Source organism: Colletotrichum fructicola, assembly GCF_000319635.2.
Source record: "Colletotrichum fructicola Nara gc5 chromosome Unknown KSG_Nara_v1_contig04, whole genome shotgun sequence".
NCBI classification, from domain to species: Eukaryota; Fungi; Ascomycota; class Sordariomycetes; order Glomerellales; family Glomerellaceae; genus Colletotrichum; species Colletotrichum fructicola.
In genome coordinates, this window is record NW_027094054.1 from 6,281,303 (window position 1) to 6,300,000 (window position 18,698).

Genomic DNA, 18,698 nt, shown 5'->3' on the forward strand with positions numbered 1-18,698 from the left:
AGTCAACTTTGGACCGGCAATCATCAAACGCTTCATGGCACCCGACGTGTCAGGCCTTGAAACGTTCAAGACATCGCCATCGCTATGTTTCCTTCTAGAGCATCCTTCAGGACGCAAGTTGATGTGGGACTTGGGGATTAGGAAAGACTACTGCAACTATGCACCGTCCATCGCTAATTATTTACCATCAACAAGGTACAAGATTGAGATTACAAAGAACGTCGTGGACATACTTAGAGAGAATGGTGTTTCACCACATGATACAGAGGGAATAATTTGGAGGTAGGCAATAAATACCCGGGGCACTGACGCTACCTCATGTCCAGAACACCACACTTACTATCAGCAAAACAGCCACTGGCACTGGGATCATATAGGCGACCCGTCAACTTTCCCTGTGACTACGGACTTAATTGTCGGGCCTGGATTCAAAGATGCGATGCTTCCCGGGGCCCCTGCAAATCCTGAATCTCCTATTCTTGAAATGGATTATGTGTAAGTTTATCTACTCCAGAGTTGATTCTTATATAGGCTGATGAAATTTCATCAAGCGGTCGAACATTAAGAGAGATCTCTTTCGAAGGGTCTCAGACCCTCCGCATTGGGGGTTTTCCGGCCTTTGATTACTTTGGCGATGGCTCTTTCTACGTCCTGGACAGCCCAGGACATGCTATTGGACACTTATGTGGTCTTGCTCGAACCACCCCAGATACTTTCATACTTCTCGGCGGTGACATTTGTCATTATGCGGGAATATTCAGGCCTTCGAAATATCTGCCGATTCCTAACTCAATATCACCACATCCTTGCAGACCCCAAGAAAGGTCTTCGCTATGCCCTGGGAGCGCATGGGAAGAACTCCAGACATCCAGAGGAAGACAGCAAACTGATGCGCTTTTTGACGCAACGTTTGGACTGAACCTGCCGCAAGCCAAAAGGACTGTCGAACATCTCCAAGAGCTAGATTGCAACGAGAATGTGTTCGTTATAGTCGCACATGACTCCACTGTTCGGGACTGTGTGCCTCAATTCCCGGCGAGTCTCAATGATTGGAAGGGTGAAGGCTGGGGGCAGAGAGTAAGGTGGGCTTTTCTCCGCGATCTCGAATCATATTGGAGATCGAAAGGACTTTAAAATCAACGATATGGCGATGGTATTTAGGAATTGGGCATGCCATAAACTGTCAGATTCTGAAACTCGAAGAAATTGCTGTGTTTTCTACCTTCGCCAGCTCATAGAATAATAAGTCCCTGGACCAAAAAGATCATTGAACAGACGTGTCCTAGTCATGAATATGCAGACCCATGACATGTAGTTACAGCTAGCTCAATGGACAGAGTTTGTGCGTTCCATTACACTATAGCTTATGTTGAACCTTCCGGCATAGACATTTTCAGGAAAGCCGAGGTCAATTTGGTTTGCCGAACCTTTGCCCTCTACGTGTCAAAATCGGCAACCAGCTGCACCCCGCACACCCCCTCTCCGGTCCGCAATTTGGCCTGTACGTCGGCAGTTTAATACTGGCTCCCAATGCAGACTCTCCATGCTGGCCGAATCATTGTAATAATAATCCGCCAGCTTTCTGCATGATATAACTTCTTCAGACGCATTCATGACAGCTGGTCTTTTCCGATGCTAATGAACAGTCCACTATCCACCTCCCACCAAAGCAATGTCGCAAGTTAATGAAAGCTGTGCCAGTAATTCTGGTCCATCAACATTCGACACCGCTAATGAGAACCTGGATTATGACGTCTTGATTATTGGGTGCGGATTAAGCGGCATATTCTCACTGCATAGGGTCAGAGAGCTTGGCTTGAGAGTCAAGGCCCTTGAAGCTGGCTCAGCTGAAGGTGGTACATGGTTTTGGTATGCTCTATTTTGAAGTTGAATTGTAGCTGTCACGCTAATGGATTCGCAGGAATCGATACCCTGGAGCTCGGTTTGACTCTGAGAGTTACTCGTACATATTTTCGTTTTCACAGGAGGTTCTTGACGAATGGGATTGGACAGAGCACTTTGCGCCACAAACAGAGACCCTTCGCTACATTCAGTACCTTACGAACAAATTTGACTTAAAGAAGGACATGCAGTTTAATACGCGCATCCAATCAGCCCACTTTCAGCAATCCTCTAGCTCATGGCTACTAGTCGACTCTACTGGAAAGACTTACACCAGTCGTTATCTGATAACTGCGATGGGTATTTTGAATGAGCCGACGCTGCCCAACATCCCTGGTGTTGGTGATTACAAAGGAGAAGCCTGGCACACAGCTCGTTGGCCTAATGGAAAGGCCAGTCTTCAAGGCAAGCGGGTAGCCATCATCGGTACCGGAGCAACAGCCATCCAGACCATTCAGGAAATCGTTAAGACTGTTGGTTCTTTGACCGTCTTTCAACGAACCCCAAATTGGACAGCCCCGTTGAGGAACACCCCGATCACTCCTGAAGAAATGAAGGACATTCGCCGGCGATATCCGCAGATTTTTCGGCAATGCCTCGACTCGTACTCTTGCTTCATTCATGTTGGAGACACCAAAAGCGTCTTTGACATGGGGGATGAAGAGCGCACTAAAAGCTGGGAGGAGCTTTATGCACTTCCTGGATTTGCTAAAGTGCTGGGGATCTCAGGTGATATCTATACCAACCGAGAAGCCAACAAACTTTACAGCGACTTCATAGCCAACAAGATTCGTCAACGCGTTGACGATCCAAAGGTAGCTGAAAAGTTGATACCGAGAAATCATGGCTTTGGAACCCGTCGAGTACCCTTGGAGAGTGGCTACTATGAAGCTTTCAATCTATCAAACGTTCGACTTGTGGACTTGACTGAAGATCCGATTGAGAGAATAACAGAAAAAGGCATACGGACGAGAACAGAGGACCTTGAATTCGACGTCATCATTTATGCAACCGGCTTTGATGCTGTCACTGGATCCTTTCGGGCGGTGGACTTTCGGGGCATTGGCGGCACTCAGCTTCATGACGTTTGGAGTGAAGGCATTCAAACTTATCTGGGACTGACCGTGAAAGGATTTCCCAATATGTTTATGATCATGGGCCCACATCAGATGTTTGGCAACATCCCTCGAAGCATCGAATACGCCGTCGACTGGGTTTCAGACTTTATTCGGTATGCGCGAGATAACAACATTACCTCTGTCGAAGCTACTGACGATGGAATGCGCATGTGGACAGAGCATGTTTGGAAGTGTGGGGAGGGGCTGCTGGCTAATGAGGTGGACTCATGGATGACAGGAGTCAACAAAAATCTAGCACACAAGCAGCAACGGTCCATGACAAGATACAATGGACCGGCACCTGGATACCGAAAACGATGCGACGAAGTGAAAGCGAGGAAATATTCTGACTTCCTCATACGATAGTTTTCATGCGATCATCAAGGATATAATTTCTCAGATTGGAAGTTTCGAACTTCTGGTTACTTGGCAATCTCTCAACTCGGGTGAAATATCATGTTTGATTCAGCCCAAAATACAGAGAGCAGAGGCCCATAAACGGGCATCCTAGCTTGCAGTGTCCACAGAACTTCAAGCCTCATGGATAACAAAATGTCCAGATGCGGTCGGCTTAGTCAATGCCCACTTGATACCATAGTCAGTCACATTGTCCCAATGTTTCGACTCGGATAGCTTGTCCCCGAATCGGCGAAACCCATGGGGGACTCCTCTGAAGATATGCGTCTCAGTGGGAACTCTGGCGAGGCGGATTAGTGGACCTATATTCAGAGGCATAGAGGTTGAACTTACCCTGACTCGGTGAGTAATTTGGCGTACAGTAAACCCTCGTCTCTCAACGGATCCAAGCCAGCAATTCCAAGTGTTGTAGGCGGCATTCCCTTCAATTGCCCCGTGGATGCATTTCCAGGATTGAGCCTGAGATCGTAGTAGTCCGGCTTCTCGATTCTCAGCAACCCAACAAACAAATCAATCATCCTCCTGGGAAGGATCGGAGCATTCTCGTTTTCAGCATAGGATGAAACCGCGGGATGCTTGAGTCGCTTCAAATGGCCGTCATAACAGTCCGGATTAACCAGACAAGGAATGATCAATACTTGGCCGGCAATTAGAGGGAGTTCTTTGCCAAAATGACCAAGATGCTGGGATAGGGTGAGAGATGCGGTCAACTGGCCCCCGGCAGAAATACCGCCCACGACTACCTTCTCGGGACAGCCGCCGATCTCAGCGATGTTTGCATGCAGCCACTGAAACCCGTCCTCAACGTCATTCCAAGCTGTTGGGTAGATGAAGTCAGGTGTATGACGATAATTCACGCTGACCACCAAGACGCTTGTGCTTATAGCAATTCGAGAGCAGGCAGCGTCCTCTGAGTTGATCGTACCAAAGAGAAAGCCCCCTCCGTGTAGGTAAAGGTAAACAGGCAACGGGCCCTCACCCGCTGCCTTCGGGCGGTAACTTCGCCCTTCAATGGTAGACCCATCACGAGTTGGGATTGTCCAGTTCCGTACAATAACGTGGCCTGCCATCGTTTTCATTGCCTCAAGGGACATCTCTTCGCGTACTTTATTGGTTGTGCTCTTGCGTTCTGCCACAGATAGCTCGGCTGGTGCGGGTGGTAAGCCTGCTTCCACCGCAAGCCACTCGTCGCTCGGGCCACCGTATTGAGAAAAGTCGCACATTGTATATCCAAGCGTTCTTGAGCTCCTTTCCTAGTATACGATGCAGATGCTGGGGGAAACAGCACCTGCTCCAATGCAAGATTCTCACAAGGCTTTTTAAAAGGCTGAAGTGGATGGAAGCAAGACTTGAGTAGTGAACGCGATGTTAGCTGTGATCATCAAAACGGGATTGATCTTTGGCGTCAATCGAAGCCCCGTCAATGGCCCGTTGTTCGGTCCTCCTCTCCTAGTCGACGGCAGAAAGAGGGGTAGATCGACTGGCTTCGTCATTGGTCTCGGGAAGCAGCTTCCGAGAGAGCTTACATCAGCCATAGAGGCATCTGTGCCTCTACAAACCTCGGCTTTGCTTTGCGGAACCGAGCATGCCGTGGGCTTCAGGCTTTCCAAAATCGGTAACCCGGAATGCCGATTAAGTATCGCAATTTCACAAATCCGATATGTTACATGAAGTCGATGGTATCAAGAACTGACTTCAGCCGACGATTTTGATTGCGATTAGCAACAATCGCAACCCTCTTCCCCTGTTGTATCAGCTTCCCTGCAGAGATTGAGACCATGTCGGAAATTTCAGTCAACCCTCCCTCACGTTCGTTCAATGGGAAGGTCGCTATAGTCACAGGTGCAGGTTGCGCGGGAGATGGGATCGGGAACGGTCGCGCAATATCCATCTTACTCGCTGACGACGGTTGCAATGTCATTTGTGTTGATCGGGACCTCTCTTGGGCAACCAAGACCTGCGAGATTGCGAACCTAAAGCCCGGCAGAGGGAAGACAATACCAATACAGGGAGACGTCACATCGTCAACAGACTGCCAAAATGTTGTTCAGCAAGCAATATTCGAGTTTGGTCGACTTGACATTCTCATCAATAATGTGGGTGTTGCCGGTGCATCAGGTACTGCGGTGGAAGTTGATATGGAACAATGGACCAAAAGTCTCGACGTCAATGTCTCTAGCATGGTTTTGATGGCCAAATACGCGATTCCTGCTATGCAGAAAAATGAGGGTGAAATCAAGGGGGCAATCGTCAATATGGGCAGTGTCGCGGGATTGAAGGGAGGGACGCCGCACTTGCTCTACCCGACGAGCAAGGGCGCTATCGTAAATATGACACGAGCAATGGCGGCGCATCATGCTGGAGATGGTATTCGTGTCAACTGCGTTTGCCCTGGCGTATGTTCACACACTCCAAGATTCACAACATCTTTGCTAATACTGGTCAGATGTTATATACCCCCATGATGTATGCCGGCGGAATGAGTGAAGAGGCAAGAGCCGCAAGGAGACAGAGAAGCCTTTTAGGCACAGAAGGTAACGGATGGGATGCTGCATGTGCGGTTGTCTTTCTCGCAAGCAATCATGCACGTTGGATGACTGGTGTTATTCTTCCAGTCGATGCTGGAACTACCGCAGCTGTTGGCATTGGAATGGTAAAAGCTGCCAGCGTTAATGGTTAAGATTTCCTTATGATTTTGCAGAAATGTCAATTTGGAATGATACGATGTTTTCGAAGCTATTCAACCCAGACTTTGCTGGGTACGTCGTGACTGTTTCCCATTAATTCAGTCGTGCAAAAGTGCAATGCGTGCCTTGACTTCGCCTTTCTCCAAACGGCCCAAAACGCGAGGAAAGTCTTTCAGCCTCGCTGTTTCCACACGTGGCTTAATCTTATTGTTAGCAATCAGCTGCAGTCCCTCCTCAAGGTCGCTAATCTGCCCTCCATATGAGAATATATAAGTGAGGCGCTTCCTTGTGCCAATCTTCATGTGCACGGTGTTCTCAGTATCAAGACTGCCAATGCATAGCAATCGCCCCCCGCGACGAACTTCAGGCTTGCTTTAGCGGAGCTCCCAAGTATAAAAATCAGAAAGAATGTAGGTAAAATTTGACTCACCAATTTGCTGTGCGTCTTCGAACGTTTGGTGAGTACCCACAAAATCCAGGACGGCGTCAATCTTACCAGTTAAGCCCTTGTCTGTGACAAACTTTTGCACAGGCTCTCCAACTGGAACTAAATCTGACTTTGGAACGCCAATTGCAGCTGCTTCCTCGAGAATTTCCGGCCTGATATCGGACACAACGACTCGTGCCCCAATATCTAGGAGGAGTTGAAGAGCATTGAAACCAAGTCCTCCCAATCCAAATAAGAAAACTGTCTCGGTCTGCTTGATCTCACCACGCCTGTAGATGGCATGATATGCTGTTGCCACGGCATCTGTGGCTATCGCTGCCACCTCAGGAGATATACCCTTGGGCACATGGGCTAAACCACGGACGTCGATTGCAGCGTAAGGGGCATAGAAGCCATCTTGTCCAATCCCAGAGTGATGGCCGACGTCGCAGAGTTGCTGCATGTTGCGAGAGCACTCTGCACAATGGCTTGAGCCACAGCCAGGAACAGCATTCAAAGCAACAACATCGCCCTGTGAAGTTATATTCCAATTAGCAGACAAGCTAAAGAAAACCAGTAGTGAGACTAACGATTTTGAACCGAGTGTCTGTAACTTGATTACCTATCTTTACGATTTGCCCGCAGCCTTCATGACCCTAGAATGAAGTAAGTCATAGGTGATGAATTGGGAAGGGAGTAATTTTCCAATACTAAAGTGAATTTCGGTTGAAACCAGTGAGGTTGTTTGTCAACTGCAAGAAGCGATTGGTCACTCCGACAGACTATGATTTAGCGCTCCAGTCAACGGGTGGTACTTAAAATGAGAGCAATAGAAAAGGTCTCACCGCCTGAAGCCAACATCTTGCACAAAACACCATTTTCAGGTGCTTGAGGCACAGGAATTTCTTCCCAAACCTGATCCACTGTTAGCCCTCAGTTTGACACTATATAGTAGGCGGGTTTAGTTACTGGCTGTGGCTTTCCTCTATGCTTACGCCAAGCCATCATTGTGGGAGGAATCAAACTTTTCATTGTTGCTAGATATGTATTGTCAGCTGCAATTGCGAGGTCACTCTCATCTTTAGGGGTAGTTGCGACGGGAAGGCTATATTATCCTGAGGACGTTGAGATTTACGCCGGCATACCGATTCAGGCATTGCCGAGGTTTACCGGGCGTCGGCTTAACCGGGAACATTGCGGCATGCCTATTCAAACGGAGGAGAAGAACTGACTTTCCACAGACGTCTCAATTGCGACTAAACAAGATAGTTAGCCAAACCGACATTGCTCGTCGAACATTGAGTCAAAGAAAGGTAAGTTGAAGAAACAAGCGAGAGGCATCCACACAAGTCAGTTCCATCTGAAAACGAAAATTATTAGTGGCGTGGGCCTGAAAGCTGCAACGTTGTGTGTTTGTTGCTGAGTGGGCAGCGCGGGTTGATAACCGAGCTGAAGATGCTCAGGTTCACTGTTTAGGAACGCCAATGAATACGGAATAGTCCGTCGTTCTTTATCTTAGATGCCATTCTCGGCAACAAAGTGGCATCGATTGTTCGATTCTACCAAAATTGCGAATAAAATCATGCGTCGAATGCCAATTTGGTGGTAGACAGCGAGTGAAGCAGACTTGGCTGGCAATGGTCTAAATCAAGCGAGGCCCAAATGATCTTCTGGTCTCTGCGCCTGTGAAAGCTGCACGAATTCAAGAAGATCTTGTTCCACACAAGTCGCAGGAAGTTTCCCTCGCCATTTAGTCCTCAACAACACAGGATACTAGTGTAGGGGACAGTACGTAATCTGAACTTGGAATCGGTCAATATGCAGCGGGTTTCGTGAGGTCCAAACAATAAAGCATAGTGAATGGCATGAAACAAGATTTTTTTGGCTGCTAACCAACAAGACGTCTGCGTGCTAGGGCAACTCAGATAGGAACCTAGCCGACGGCCGCCGCCGGCATCGCAACACAGACACGCGCAGTATCAAACCTAAGTTTCGCCTCGCAGGCTGTGGCAGTGCAGTCCAATACGTGTCTAAGTAGGTGCGATGTGGCTGATATCTCAGTGCAGCAAGACATCCCCTCGTCCTCTTGACTCGAGCGGAAGATTGAATCGGCCATGACCGAGTTTATCTGGTGCATTAACAGGGACGTCAGGTCATCAGCGTACTGGAGTCGCATTAGAAGCGGACAGTCCGGAGACGAGATGGAGATGTCACGGGCCGCGGAACACTCCCCTCCTCCATTCCTGAAACAGCTAGCTCAATGGCCAGGCTCTCCGGGGGTCTTACCAGCGCTAATCCTAGCACGGCTAGATATTTGGCCAAGACGCTTACCGACTTTGCCAGTGGCTTGGCATCTGGGGAGCCATGAGCCCCTTTCCGCAGATCGGATGGCGACGCAGCAAGCTTCAAGGAACCCCCCAGAAAGAGCCGCCGTTATCACCCCGATACATGCAAATTCTCATCCCAGAGAGCTGTCTGGAGCCGGTGATCTTCTCATCTTGACCCATTACATGAGATAGCGTGACGGCGGCGGAGGTGTTTTATAAACGAGAAAAGAATTGCGGTCGCTAATTTGTTGGGTATACATCTATGACAATGGCGCTCGAAATGAGGGCTAATGGAGGACAGAACTCATTTCCCCTTTAGATTGACATTGACTCCTTCTTGCGCTACCTCAGCGGGCGCTCCGTAGATGACTTGGCCTGATATTTCGTCCGCCTGCAGATATGTCTGGCGGCCCCGGATGAACCAGAAGCTCAGACTAAAGACAACAATAATTCCAAAGACGACGATTGCGTAATTCATATCTGCTGGCGCAGGCTTCGGTTCAGATGGGAAGAAGAAAAAAACAGTAGTGACAGCGCAATAGACAAGGGAGACCCCGTTAACGACAGGCCCAAGTCTCCCTAGGCTGAATGGCCCGCGTTGTAACTTGTCGCGCCCCACGATAAGAAGGGTCAAGATAGGCATAGCGTAAGAGACTGTTAAGGCAACGGTACTGACGCCAACAATGGCCTCTAGAACGGTGTTGGAAAAGGTGTACAGGACGCCGACCAAGCCGATAACCGCACCCTGCATCCACAGAGCCCGGACGGGAGCTTTCCAGTATTCGTCAACATGGGCGAAGTAAACACCGAACGGCAAACCACCGTCGCGAGCGAAACCCCATGTTAGTCGTGACGCTGTGGTGACGACCGTCACTCCTTGGCCGAGACCGTTGACGATGAAGAGGGCGAGAAGAACTGCCGACCCCTCGAGACCAACAGTGCTCTTGACGAGATCCATGAACGGAAGGCCGGTAGACGGGTCAAGTATCTGGTCCAGGTCTTGAATACAGAAAAGACAGATCATCATGAAGATAAATCCCGTAGCCGCACCGCAAAGAATTGAAAGCCAAATGACCTTTGGGACATTCTTCCTTGGAGCCGGAATCTCTTCGACAAGGTGAATTGCCGCATCGAAGGCAGTCAGGCCGTAAGCTGCCTGAACAAGCCCCATGAACCAGGTGATGCCATCCGTCCAACCAGTCTGGTTGATCCATGCCCCGAAGACGAAGGATGTTGACTGGAACTCGAGGCCGTTTCTTACGCCAACGGAGATGAGAAGGGCCAACCCAAAGATGAAGAACAAGGCGACGAACGTGATACCGATGAAATTGTTGAACATGGGCAGAACCTTGTCTTTGCGGCAGGCCACGACATTCAATGCTGTAAGCAGAGCTGTTATGCTTAGGTATACTAAGAATTGCACCCAGCCTTTCGACGCCGGGGGCCAACTCGGGTCGAAGAGCAGGTTCATTCCCAAGATGAACTCAGTCATGAACGCGATCGTGGATGCCGATAGCGTCCACCAGCCAAAGGTGTTGATCCATGCGCAGAGGTAGGAGAAAAAGCGTCCAGCAGCGGTGGGCCAAAGTTGTGAGACCCAGTAAGCCTGGCCTAGAGCTGTCGGCATACTGCTGCAGAGCTCTCCAAGGGAAAGGCCTATGCAGATGTTGCAAGCAGCAACTAGGCACAACCCCCAAAGGATCGCGATAGGGCCGCCGTTCATCAGGCCGCTTGCCAAACTTTGCGCGAATACCGACCATGTTCCCAAAACCACGAAGGCAAGCGAAAGCATGCTCCAAGTGTCGAACTTGCGGCTCATGGCCTGGGAATGTCCCATATCAGCCAAGTCGTATGCGTCCTTATCTTTAGTTGGTGCATGTTTGAGTGTTGAGCCGAATTCGGGATCCATTGTGTGATAGCTGATATAGGTGAACTGGTGCTGTTGACCCAGCGGGAGGAGAAGGGGATTGGTCTCGTTTTGTGGTTTCCGTGTATGCATTCTCGGTCGATAGCTTGTAGATGGTGAATCTGTTGTTGTTGGCGCCACGGCAGCTGGACTCTTATATTATTCTGTCTACCCCTTACTCCGGACTTCACACCTCATATCTTATCCACCGTGGACAAGGTGACCCAGAAAATGTGACTATACATGATACATAATAGAAATCACAGCCCTGGAAGAGATACGGAGCTTTCGGATAAATTCATATGTAGCAAAGCGGACTTGATCGTGAATGCGACGGGGACTTGCATTTCAGTCGGAACAGGCCGGTCCTGGTCGATCGACTCAGCAAAGGGATGTTGGACCAACCATCCTTGTCTTCCCCACGCCAGAGGTGTTGGGTCTTGATCAGACTGCGAAACGACTGAAGAGGCTCGCCGATGAGATCCGAAGGGAGGCTTTCATGAGACAGTCGTTTACGTAAATGAGAGTCATGGATCGAGTGTGTCAAGTATATAAATGGCCACAAAGCTTCGCTGCACTCCTTCTCGTCCATACGTAGACTATGCACCAACAAGCTCACAGAAAGCTGGTAGTCTGTCATATTTTCTGCCGTCAAAGCATCAACCATGATTGAAGACAGCTCGTCCCTCCCCGGCTACACGATCTTTCAGGAGGAGGCCACAGATGCGATCCCTGATCTGTCGGCGAAACCTCTCGGGCATCCTCTTGGTAGGTTGTACGACTCTGGGAGGTCCCTTGTCGTCGTATCGATTCGGGTTATTTTGGGGAACTTTAAGCTAATGCACGGCGCTCAGATCCGCTGTCAGTAGATGAAATCCGGGTCGCGGCGAAGCTCATCCGAACTTATGCCAAGTTTAACACGCTGAAGTTCAATTGCCTCACCTTAAGAGAGCCGGAGAAGGGCTGCTATGCTGCATTCCGTGCAGGCAAGGGTCCTCGGCCCCCACGCCGTGCTTTCGCCATTGTGCTAAAGAAAGGTACTAGCCAGTGTGCAGAGGTTATCGCGAACCTCACGGCGTTGGAGGTTGAGTCCTGGAAGGCTGTGGCTGAAGTAGCTCCTACTTTGACGCTAGAGGACCTTGACGTCACGGAGAGAATTGCCCGAAAAGACTCCAGAATCGTTCAATTATGTCGCGAGGTTGGCATAACGGACATGTCCAAGGTGTACTTTGATGCTTGGGCCATTGGCTTTGACCACCGCTGGGGGTTTGAACGTCGTCTTCAACAGGGGCTACCGTACTACCGCAACTCGCAATTGGACAATCAGTATGCGCACCCTCTCGACTTCTCCGTGGTTGTGGACACTGAGACTGAGGAGATCTTGGCCATCGATGTCCGGCACGTCAACGGTGAGCGAACCAAGGTTCCGCTCGAGGAGCACAACTACCTGCCTGAGTTCGTCCAGAATACGTATGACGGTTCGAAGTTGAAACCCCTCGACATAATACAGCCTCAGGGTGTCTCCTTCGACATGCAGGGGAATGAGTTGTCTTGGGCAGGTTACAAGATGCATGTCGGCTTTAATTACCGCGAGGGCATCGTCATCTCGGATGTAAGAATGCACGATCATTATGAGCAACGCGATCGTGCTCTGTTCAACCGCATCAGCGTCGTTGAAATGGTTGTGCCATATGGAAACCCAGATCCTCCTCACCACAAGAAACACGCTTTCGATGTAGGAGAATACGGCAGTGGTCTCATGACAAATTCACTAAAGCTTGGATGCGACTGCAAGGGCACCATCCACTACCTGGATGCCATCATGACTACAGCTCGAGGCGAGCCGGCCATGGTCAAGAATGCTATCTGCATCCACGAGGAGGATAATGGCCTCCTGTATAAGCACACAGATTTCCGCGACGGCAAAGTTATTTCGGCCCGTGATCGAAAACTCATCATCTCGCAGATCATCACGGCGGCTAATTACGAATACGCCTTTTATCATAGCTTCACCCTGGATGGGACGTACAAGTTAGAGATGAAGTTGACGGGTATGCTCAACACATACTGCATGCATCCGACGGAGACGGCAGCTCCATTTGGTACCGAAGTTGCCCCTCGACTCAATGCCCATAACCACCAGCACATCTTCTCATTGAGGGTGGACCCTGAACTCGACGGACCAAGCAACTCGGTTCTCCAAAGCGATTCGCTGCCTTCAGAGGCACCAGTAGGATCCCCAGAGAACCTCTATGGCAACGGATTCTACTGCAAGAACACCCCTCTGCGGACGGCCAAGGAGGGGGCAGCGGTATACTGCCACGAGACGAGCCGGGTATGGAGCATCATCAACCCGAACAGGATCAATCCTTCAGCCAAAAAGCCAGTAGGGTACAAGATAATCAACAACAACTGCCCGATGCTCCTTGCCAAGCCAGGTAGTATGGTCTTCAAGCGAGCCGCTTTTGCGCGTAAGAGCTTGTGGGTTGTGCCCTACAGGGATTACGAGATCTTCCCCGCGGGAGACTACGTTTGCCAGTCACGGGGAGAGGAGAACCACCCGCACAACACAACGATTGCGGATTGGGTTGCACGCGATGAGCCGATTGAGAACAGGGACATTGTTTGCTACATCCAATTTGGTCTGACACACTTCCCGCGGACGGAGGACTTCCCGATCATGCCAGCGGAGCCGGTGAGCGTGACGCTTCGCGCATCAAACTTTTTCCAGAAGAACCCTGCGATGTGGGTCCCGCCATCGTCAGTCAACGTTGACCGCTCTTCCAAAGACGCCTTTTGCCTAGCCGAGGGAAAGCCCTGCGCAAAGTTGTAGAGGGGCTAGATGCAAAGTGGTTGGAGGCAGCAGGAGCAGGAGGGGGAGGGGGAGGGGGGAGGGGCAAAAGTTTTGTTTGAGGGGTTGAGGAGGCAAGGCGGCGGTGGATGGATTTGAAAATGTATTTTTACTCGCGAGTGTTCGCGACACATTTTCCACGGCGAGTGGCAAGACCGACCCAATGTGGCCTCGTTTCGATAAACTCATGTTGCTCACAAGGTGAGCACCTTGTGAGGGCGAGATGGCGATGTGGGCGGTGGCATCTCTTTGCTTCAATTGAATGCGACCGGTGGCTAACGAAGATGATAAGTGGCAGGTTACGCCAAACAAATCTATTGGACTCGATTGACCGTCATCGTTAAGCCGTGCGCTCTAATCGTCAAGCGGTGACAGGAACTCATTGGCTCGGTCTGTCGGTGAGGCAATCGGGTCCTTTCCCCCCCCCCCCCCCCCCCCCCCTTTTTTTTTTTTCCATTCCCACTCTCTTTCTTTTCTGTGCAATCTTCCTCTCTTCAACTGTCAGTCAACATAGAAACGGGACGACCGGGCGGGAGGAGAGAATGACGAAGTAAGGTAACCGTGACAACTCATCGTTCATGCAAGATTGGTCCTTTTTCCGCCTTAAAGCCAAGGCAGCTAGCTGGATTGTGAGCCTGAGGTTGAACGTGAGCCAGGTTCCCCTCGATGACTCTTCTTCGCTATTGTCAGGTTCCCCTCGTGTTCTTCGCTCCGCTTATCGCCCGTGGTCACATGCTTGAGATGAGCAAATGCAGCAGCACCCGCGTGCCATACCTCCCTCACTTAGAATTGATGCTGATTGTTTCTGTTTCCTAGAAGAGGCGACACGATAAGTACATCCAGCGGAATCCAGCGGATGACAGAAATGACGACGAGGGGACCGGGGACAAGAAAAAACCGGCGTGCAGCGGCACACAAAAACAGACCATTGAGAGCCCCCCACGTCTCTCGCACCTGCCAAATTTCCACAATGTGCCTGGGAGCCCGATTACGGATATCACCCTCAGGCCAACAAGCATCAAGTACCCTTTTGCTGTGATTTGGCTGTAGATACGACTTTGCTGCTAAACGTCCGCTTTCCTTATTGGCGAGCAGGGCCTTGTGCAACGTTGGAGCTAGTGGAGCTATTGGCCGCGATTGGTGGAGCTGATACAGGGGTCCACCGGTCTGTCCACTCAAGCCAAAAAAAAAAAAAATCCAGACCCTCATTTAATCACTGAGCGAGCACCATGCTCACTGGCCCGGCGGTTGCGTTGGGCGGGAGCACGACGCACCACGCAAGAATTATGTGTGTTCTGCACTTGCCCCACGATGAGAAGCAGAAAGAATCGAATGAAGGAGGAAAGAAAAGACAGACCCTGGTCGCTAGAAAAGTGAGGTGCAGTGGGGTAGCAGTGTAGGTGCACGGCTGACCGCCTTTCCTGAGGTGTTCGTCCTATTGTTTATCGTCCTCCTTCATTCTGCTGGCCCTCCTCTGGTCCATGGGTCTTGCCTGCATACCGCCACCTTCCAACTCTTCAATTTTCCTCTCGCGCCGCATTGCACCCTGAAGAAAGTTCGTGTTGTTTGCATTCCGAATCTCAGGTCACCAGAACACCTAGTCGCGACTCCATCATGGGCAACGTTTTCTCCTCCCCGCAGACCGACGGTGACCGAGCCGACCTTGAGCAGAAAATTGCGGACCAGAAACAGACCATCACCGCCCTCGAGGAGGACCTCCAGAAGAAAGAGAAGGAGCACACCCTCGTCTCCAAGGAGGCTGAGGATCTCCAGAAGAAGGTCCAGGAGTTGAGCAACAACCTCACCGACGCCCAGAAGGAGAGCAACGCCAAGATCGCTCACCTCCAGTCTGAGCTTGCTGCAACTAACGACAAGGCTGCCGCTCAGTCTCTGGCTGGCGATGAAGCTACCGCCGCCAGCGCCCAGGAGCTCAACGATGTCAAGAACCAGCTCGCCGCCCTCGAACACCAGCTGCAGAAGGCTCAAGACGACAAGAAGACTCTCGAAGATGAGCTTGCCACTGTGAAGCAGGAGCTCGCCGAGGCCAAGAAGCAGCAGGAGTCTCTCGAGCTCTCCCTTCGCGAGGAGCTCGCCAAGCTCAAGGCCGACGCCGACGCCGCCGCCAAGTCTCTCTCCGAGAAAACAGAAGCCATGTCTGCCGTTGAGGCCAAGCTCAACTCCCTCGACAGCGACCACACCAAGCTCAAGACCGATACCGCTGCCGAGATTTCCGCCGCCGCCGACAAGTATACTGCGCTGCAGGAAACCCTCGACAAGCTCAAGACCAGCACCGACTCCGACCTGGCGGCTGCCAAGAAGGATCTCAGCGATGCACAAGACAAGTTTGCTGCCCTCCAGGCCGCCCACGACACCCTGAAGACAGCCTCCGATGGCGACGCCGCCGCCGCCCAGAAGGACCTTGCCGACACCCAAGAGAAGCTCTCCACGCTCCAAGAGACCCTGGACAAGCTCAAGGCAGAGGCCGCTGCCGAGCTGGACGTTGCCAAGAAGGCTCTTTCCGACATCGAAGCGAAGTTTGCGGAGCTCCAGAGTGCCCACGATAAGCTCAAGACCGGCTCGGAGGACGAAGCCGCCGCCGCTGCCAAGGAGCTTGCTGAGACCCAGGAGAAGCTTGCCTCCCTTCAGCAGAATGTTGACGAGCTTAAGGCCGCTGCAGACGCGGCATCCAGCGCCACCAAGCAGGAGCTCGCTGATGCCCAAGGAAAGATCGCTGATCTTCAGCAAAGCCACGACACACTCAAGGCTGAGTCTGAGGCTGAGCTTGCGGCAGCTAAGCAAGACCTTGCTGCGGCCGAGGAGAAGTACGCCAAAATGGAGAAGGACCAGGAGATCGCGAACGCCGATACCGAGGCGGCTAAGAAGTCCGCACTCGAGTGGGAGGAGAAGTACAATGCCTTGCAGCAGGCTCAGGCTACGTCAACTACCGAGCTTGAGGAGACGAAGAAGGCTGCAGCAGAGTGGGAGGAAAAGTTCAACGTCGCCCAACAAGCCCAAGACAAGGCTACCGCCGACGCGAACACCGAGCTCGAGGCTGTGAAGAAAACTGCTGCCGACTTGGAGGCGAACAAGAAAGCTATCCAAGACGCTCTTGAGAAGGCGCAGTCTGATGCTGCCGCAACACTCGCCACCGTGCAACAACAGCTGGTGGAAGCTGAGGAGAAGGCCACCACGTTGCAAAACACCAGCGAGAAGGCCCAATCTGATGCGGAGGCCGCCAAGAAGGCTGCTGCCGAGATCGAGGAGAAGTACACTGCCCTTCAGCAGGCCCATGAGAAGGCACAGAACGACGCGACCGAGGAGTCCGCTCGCCTGAGCAAAGAGCTGTCAGAGCTCCAGACCAAATACACCACCCTTGAGGAGTCTGCAGACGCTGCTAAGACCGCATCTGCTACTGAGCTGGAAATTGCTAAGAAGGACGCGTCTGAATGGGAGGAGAAGACCAAGGAAGCTAGCACCGCTCGTGATGCTATGGCTGAGGACGTCGAGACTGCCAAGGGCGACGCCGCTGCAGCACAAGAACGTGTCAAGGCCCTCGAGGCTGAGCTTCAGAAGCTTCGCGATAGTGCTAAGACCGAGAAGGTCAATGGCAAGAAGAAGAAGGCGAATGGCGTCGACAAGACGCTTAAGGAGGAGGTTGTTGCGGCGTAAGATTAACGGGCGCGTTTCAAGATACCACATTGTACAAAGGGGATAGAGATGCTTGAGAGTTCAGCTATGGCCCTTAAGAGATATGATGAGACTGGTCTGGCGTTATAAATAATATGATGATCCCCTGATGATTAACTATAAACTAAATGAGAGAGAAGAGCTCTATATAAGAGTTAGGTTAAATTGCCTGTATAGCCTGCGTGAAGCACTTAACCTCTAGCTAGAAGCTAAGCGCTTGCTAGCATATTAGCTAGGCAATCTAGTAGCCTACTTATTAAAGGAATTATACGCCTAATTAAAGCCCTTATTACTAGTTTAATTAAAGCTTTATATTATATATATAATTAAGTTATTATTATATATTTAGTTAAAGCTTATATTATAAACTTCATAAAGGTTTTTATTAGATATTTAACTAATTAATATTTTATATATATTATAATTAATATCTTATAAATATTATAATTAAAGTTACTATTAAATAGCAGAGATTTTTTAAAAAATACAAGATATAATACAATACAAAAATACAATATATAATACAAAAATATAATACTAAATATAATATAAGTATTGTATTGTATTGTATAGAATTCATAAAATACACGCATAATATTTAAAATACAAAATATACATAACTAAGTAAAATTATCTTTCCTTCTTAATAAGGTCTTACTTTAAACATAATTTATCTAAAGTTAAAGTTTAATAGCTAAAAAAGCTTAATGTTTTTATTAGGTTTAATATACTTTTCATATCTCTTAAAAATCTATAAAACAAATAATTCTTATACTAAGTTATATTTATAACTATAATAGGTTTCTAAAATAAATAGCTTTTAATTAATAAAATAATATAAATAAAGGAAGTTAGTAAAATAGATATATAACTTTAAAATATAGATTAGGTCTAAGGGTTAAATATATTAAACTTTAGATAAATAGCTTAAAGGTAAGTTACTACTAGCTAGGTTTCTAGCTAAAAGACTCTAATATCTAAATTCTAATACTCTTAATAAACTTTAACTATTTAATATATAATTAACTAATAACTAACTTAAAACTAATAGAAATAAAAAGAATCTAACGATTCAATTAAAATATAATATTATAATAGCTAGAAAATAATATTAGTATAATATAATTTCTATTTAATACTTTAAATATTAAAATAAAATACTTTAACTAAATATAAGTAAATAGTAAGACCAACCATAACTCTTTTAAAATAGCTAAATACTTTATTATCTAATTAGTAATATATATAAATAGGTTAATAAGATTCTTATCATCCCTATCTACTATCTAGTAAAACTATAATTAAAAAAATAAACTTAATAAGATTAGTAGAGAGAAATGATCTTATTAAGTTTAATTTTAATTTAATATTATAAA

At 49.0% G+C, this 18,698-nt stretch overlaps 7 protein-coding genes across 7 annotated transcripts; 4 read left to right on the forward strand and 3 right to left on the reverse strand.

The window, feature by feature from the left end:
• Positions 1–1,672: 1,672 nt before the first annotated feature.
• On the forward strand, positions 1,673–3,386 carry otemo-1 (2-oxo-Delta(3)-4,5,5-trimethylcyclopentenylacetyl-CoA monooxygenase; the record flags this gene model as incomplete). The annotated part of the gene is made up of 2 exons (XM_032028643.1): positions 1,673–1,869; positions 1,922–3,386. 2 exons carry the CDS (start codon positions 1,673–1,675, stop codon positions 3,384–3,386), a joined length of 1,662 nt encoding a protein of 553 aa, XP_031892213.1.
• A 165-nt stretch (positions 3,387–3,551) lies between these two features.
• On the reverse strand, positions 3,552–4,660 carry CGGC5_v008655 (AB hydrolase superfamily protein; the record flags this gene model as incomplete). Its single annotated transcript, XM_032028644.1, has 2 exons — positions 3,552–3,717; positions 3,771–4,660. The coding sequence occupies 2 exons, from the start codon at positions 4,658–4,660 to the stop codon at positions 3,552–3,554; spliced, it is 1,056 nt and encodes a 351-aa protein (XP_031892212.1).
• Positions 4,661–5,692: 1,032 nt separating this feature from the next.
• xecE (2-(S)-hydroxypropyl-CoM dehydrogenase) lies at positions 5,693–6,117 on the forward strand (the record flags this gene model as incomplete). Its single annotated transcript, XM_066152046.1, has 3 exons — positions 5,693–5,833; positions 5,884–5,971; positions 6,053–6,117. 3 exons carry the CDS (start codon positions 5,693–5,695, stop codon positions 6,115–6,117), a joined length of 294 nt encoding a protein of 97 aa, XP_066008857.1.
• Positions 6,118–6,498: 381 nt separating this feature from the next.
• On the reverse strand, positions 6,499–7,559 carry ADH3-2 (alcohol dehydrogenase; the record flags this gene model as incomplete). Its single annotated transcript, XM_066152047.1, has 3 exons — positions 6,499–7,083; positions 7,142–7,158; positions 7,547–7,559. 3 exons carry the CDS (start codon positions 7,557–7,559, stop codon positions 6,499–6,501), a joined length of 615 nt encoding a protein of 204 aa, XP_066008858.1.
• Positions 7,560–9,182: 1,623 nt separating this feature from the next.
• Positions 9,183–10,787, reverse strand: CGGC5_v008658 (Choline transport protein; the record flags this gene model as incomplete). The annotated part of the gene is made up of 1 exon (XM_032028648.1): positions 9,183–10,787. One exon carries the CDS (start codon positions 10,785–10,787, stop codon positions 9,183–9,185), a length of 1,605 nt encoding a protein of 534 aa, XP_031891894.1.
• Positions 10,788–11,449: 662 nt separating this feature from the next.
• AMO-1 (Peroxisomal primary amine oxidase) lies at positions 11,450–13,617 on the forward strand (the record flags this gene model as incomplete). The annotated part of the gene is made up of 2 exons (XM_032028649.1): positions 11,450–11,552; positions 11,639–13,617. The coding sequence occupies 2 exons, from the start codon at positions 11,450–11,452 to the stop codon at positions 13,615–13,617; spliced, it is 2,082 nt and encodes a 693-aa protein (XP_031891895.1).
• Positions 13,618–15,249: 1,632 nt separating this feature from the next.
• epi-1 (Laminin-like protein epi-1) lies at positions 15,250–17,304 on the forward strand (the record flags this gene model as incomplete). The annotated part of the gene is made up of 1 exon (XM_032028650.1): positions 15,250–17,304. One exon carries the CDS (start codon positions 15,250–15,252, stop codon positions 17,302–17,304), a length of 2,055 nt encoding a protein of 684 aa, XP_031891896.1.
• Between the last annotated feature and the right edge of the window lie 1,394 nt (positions 17,305–18,698).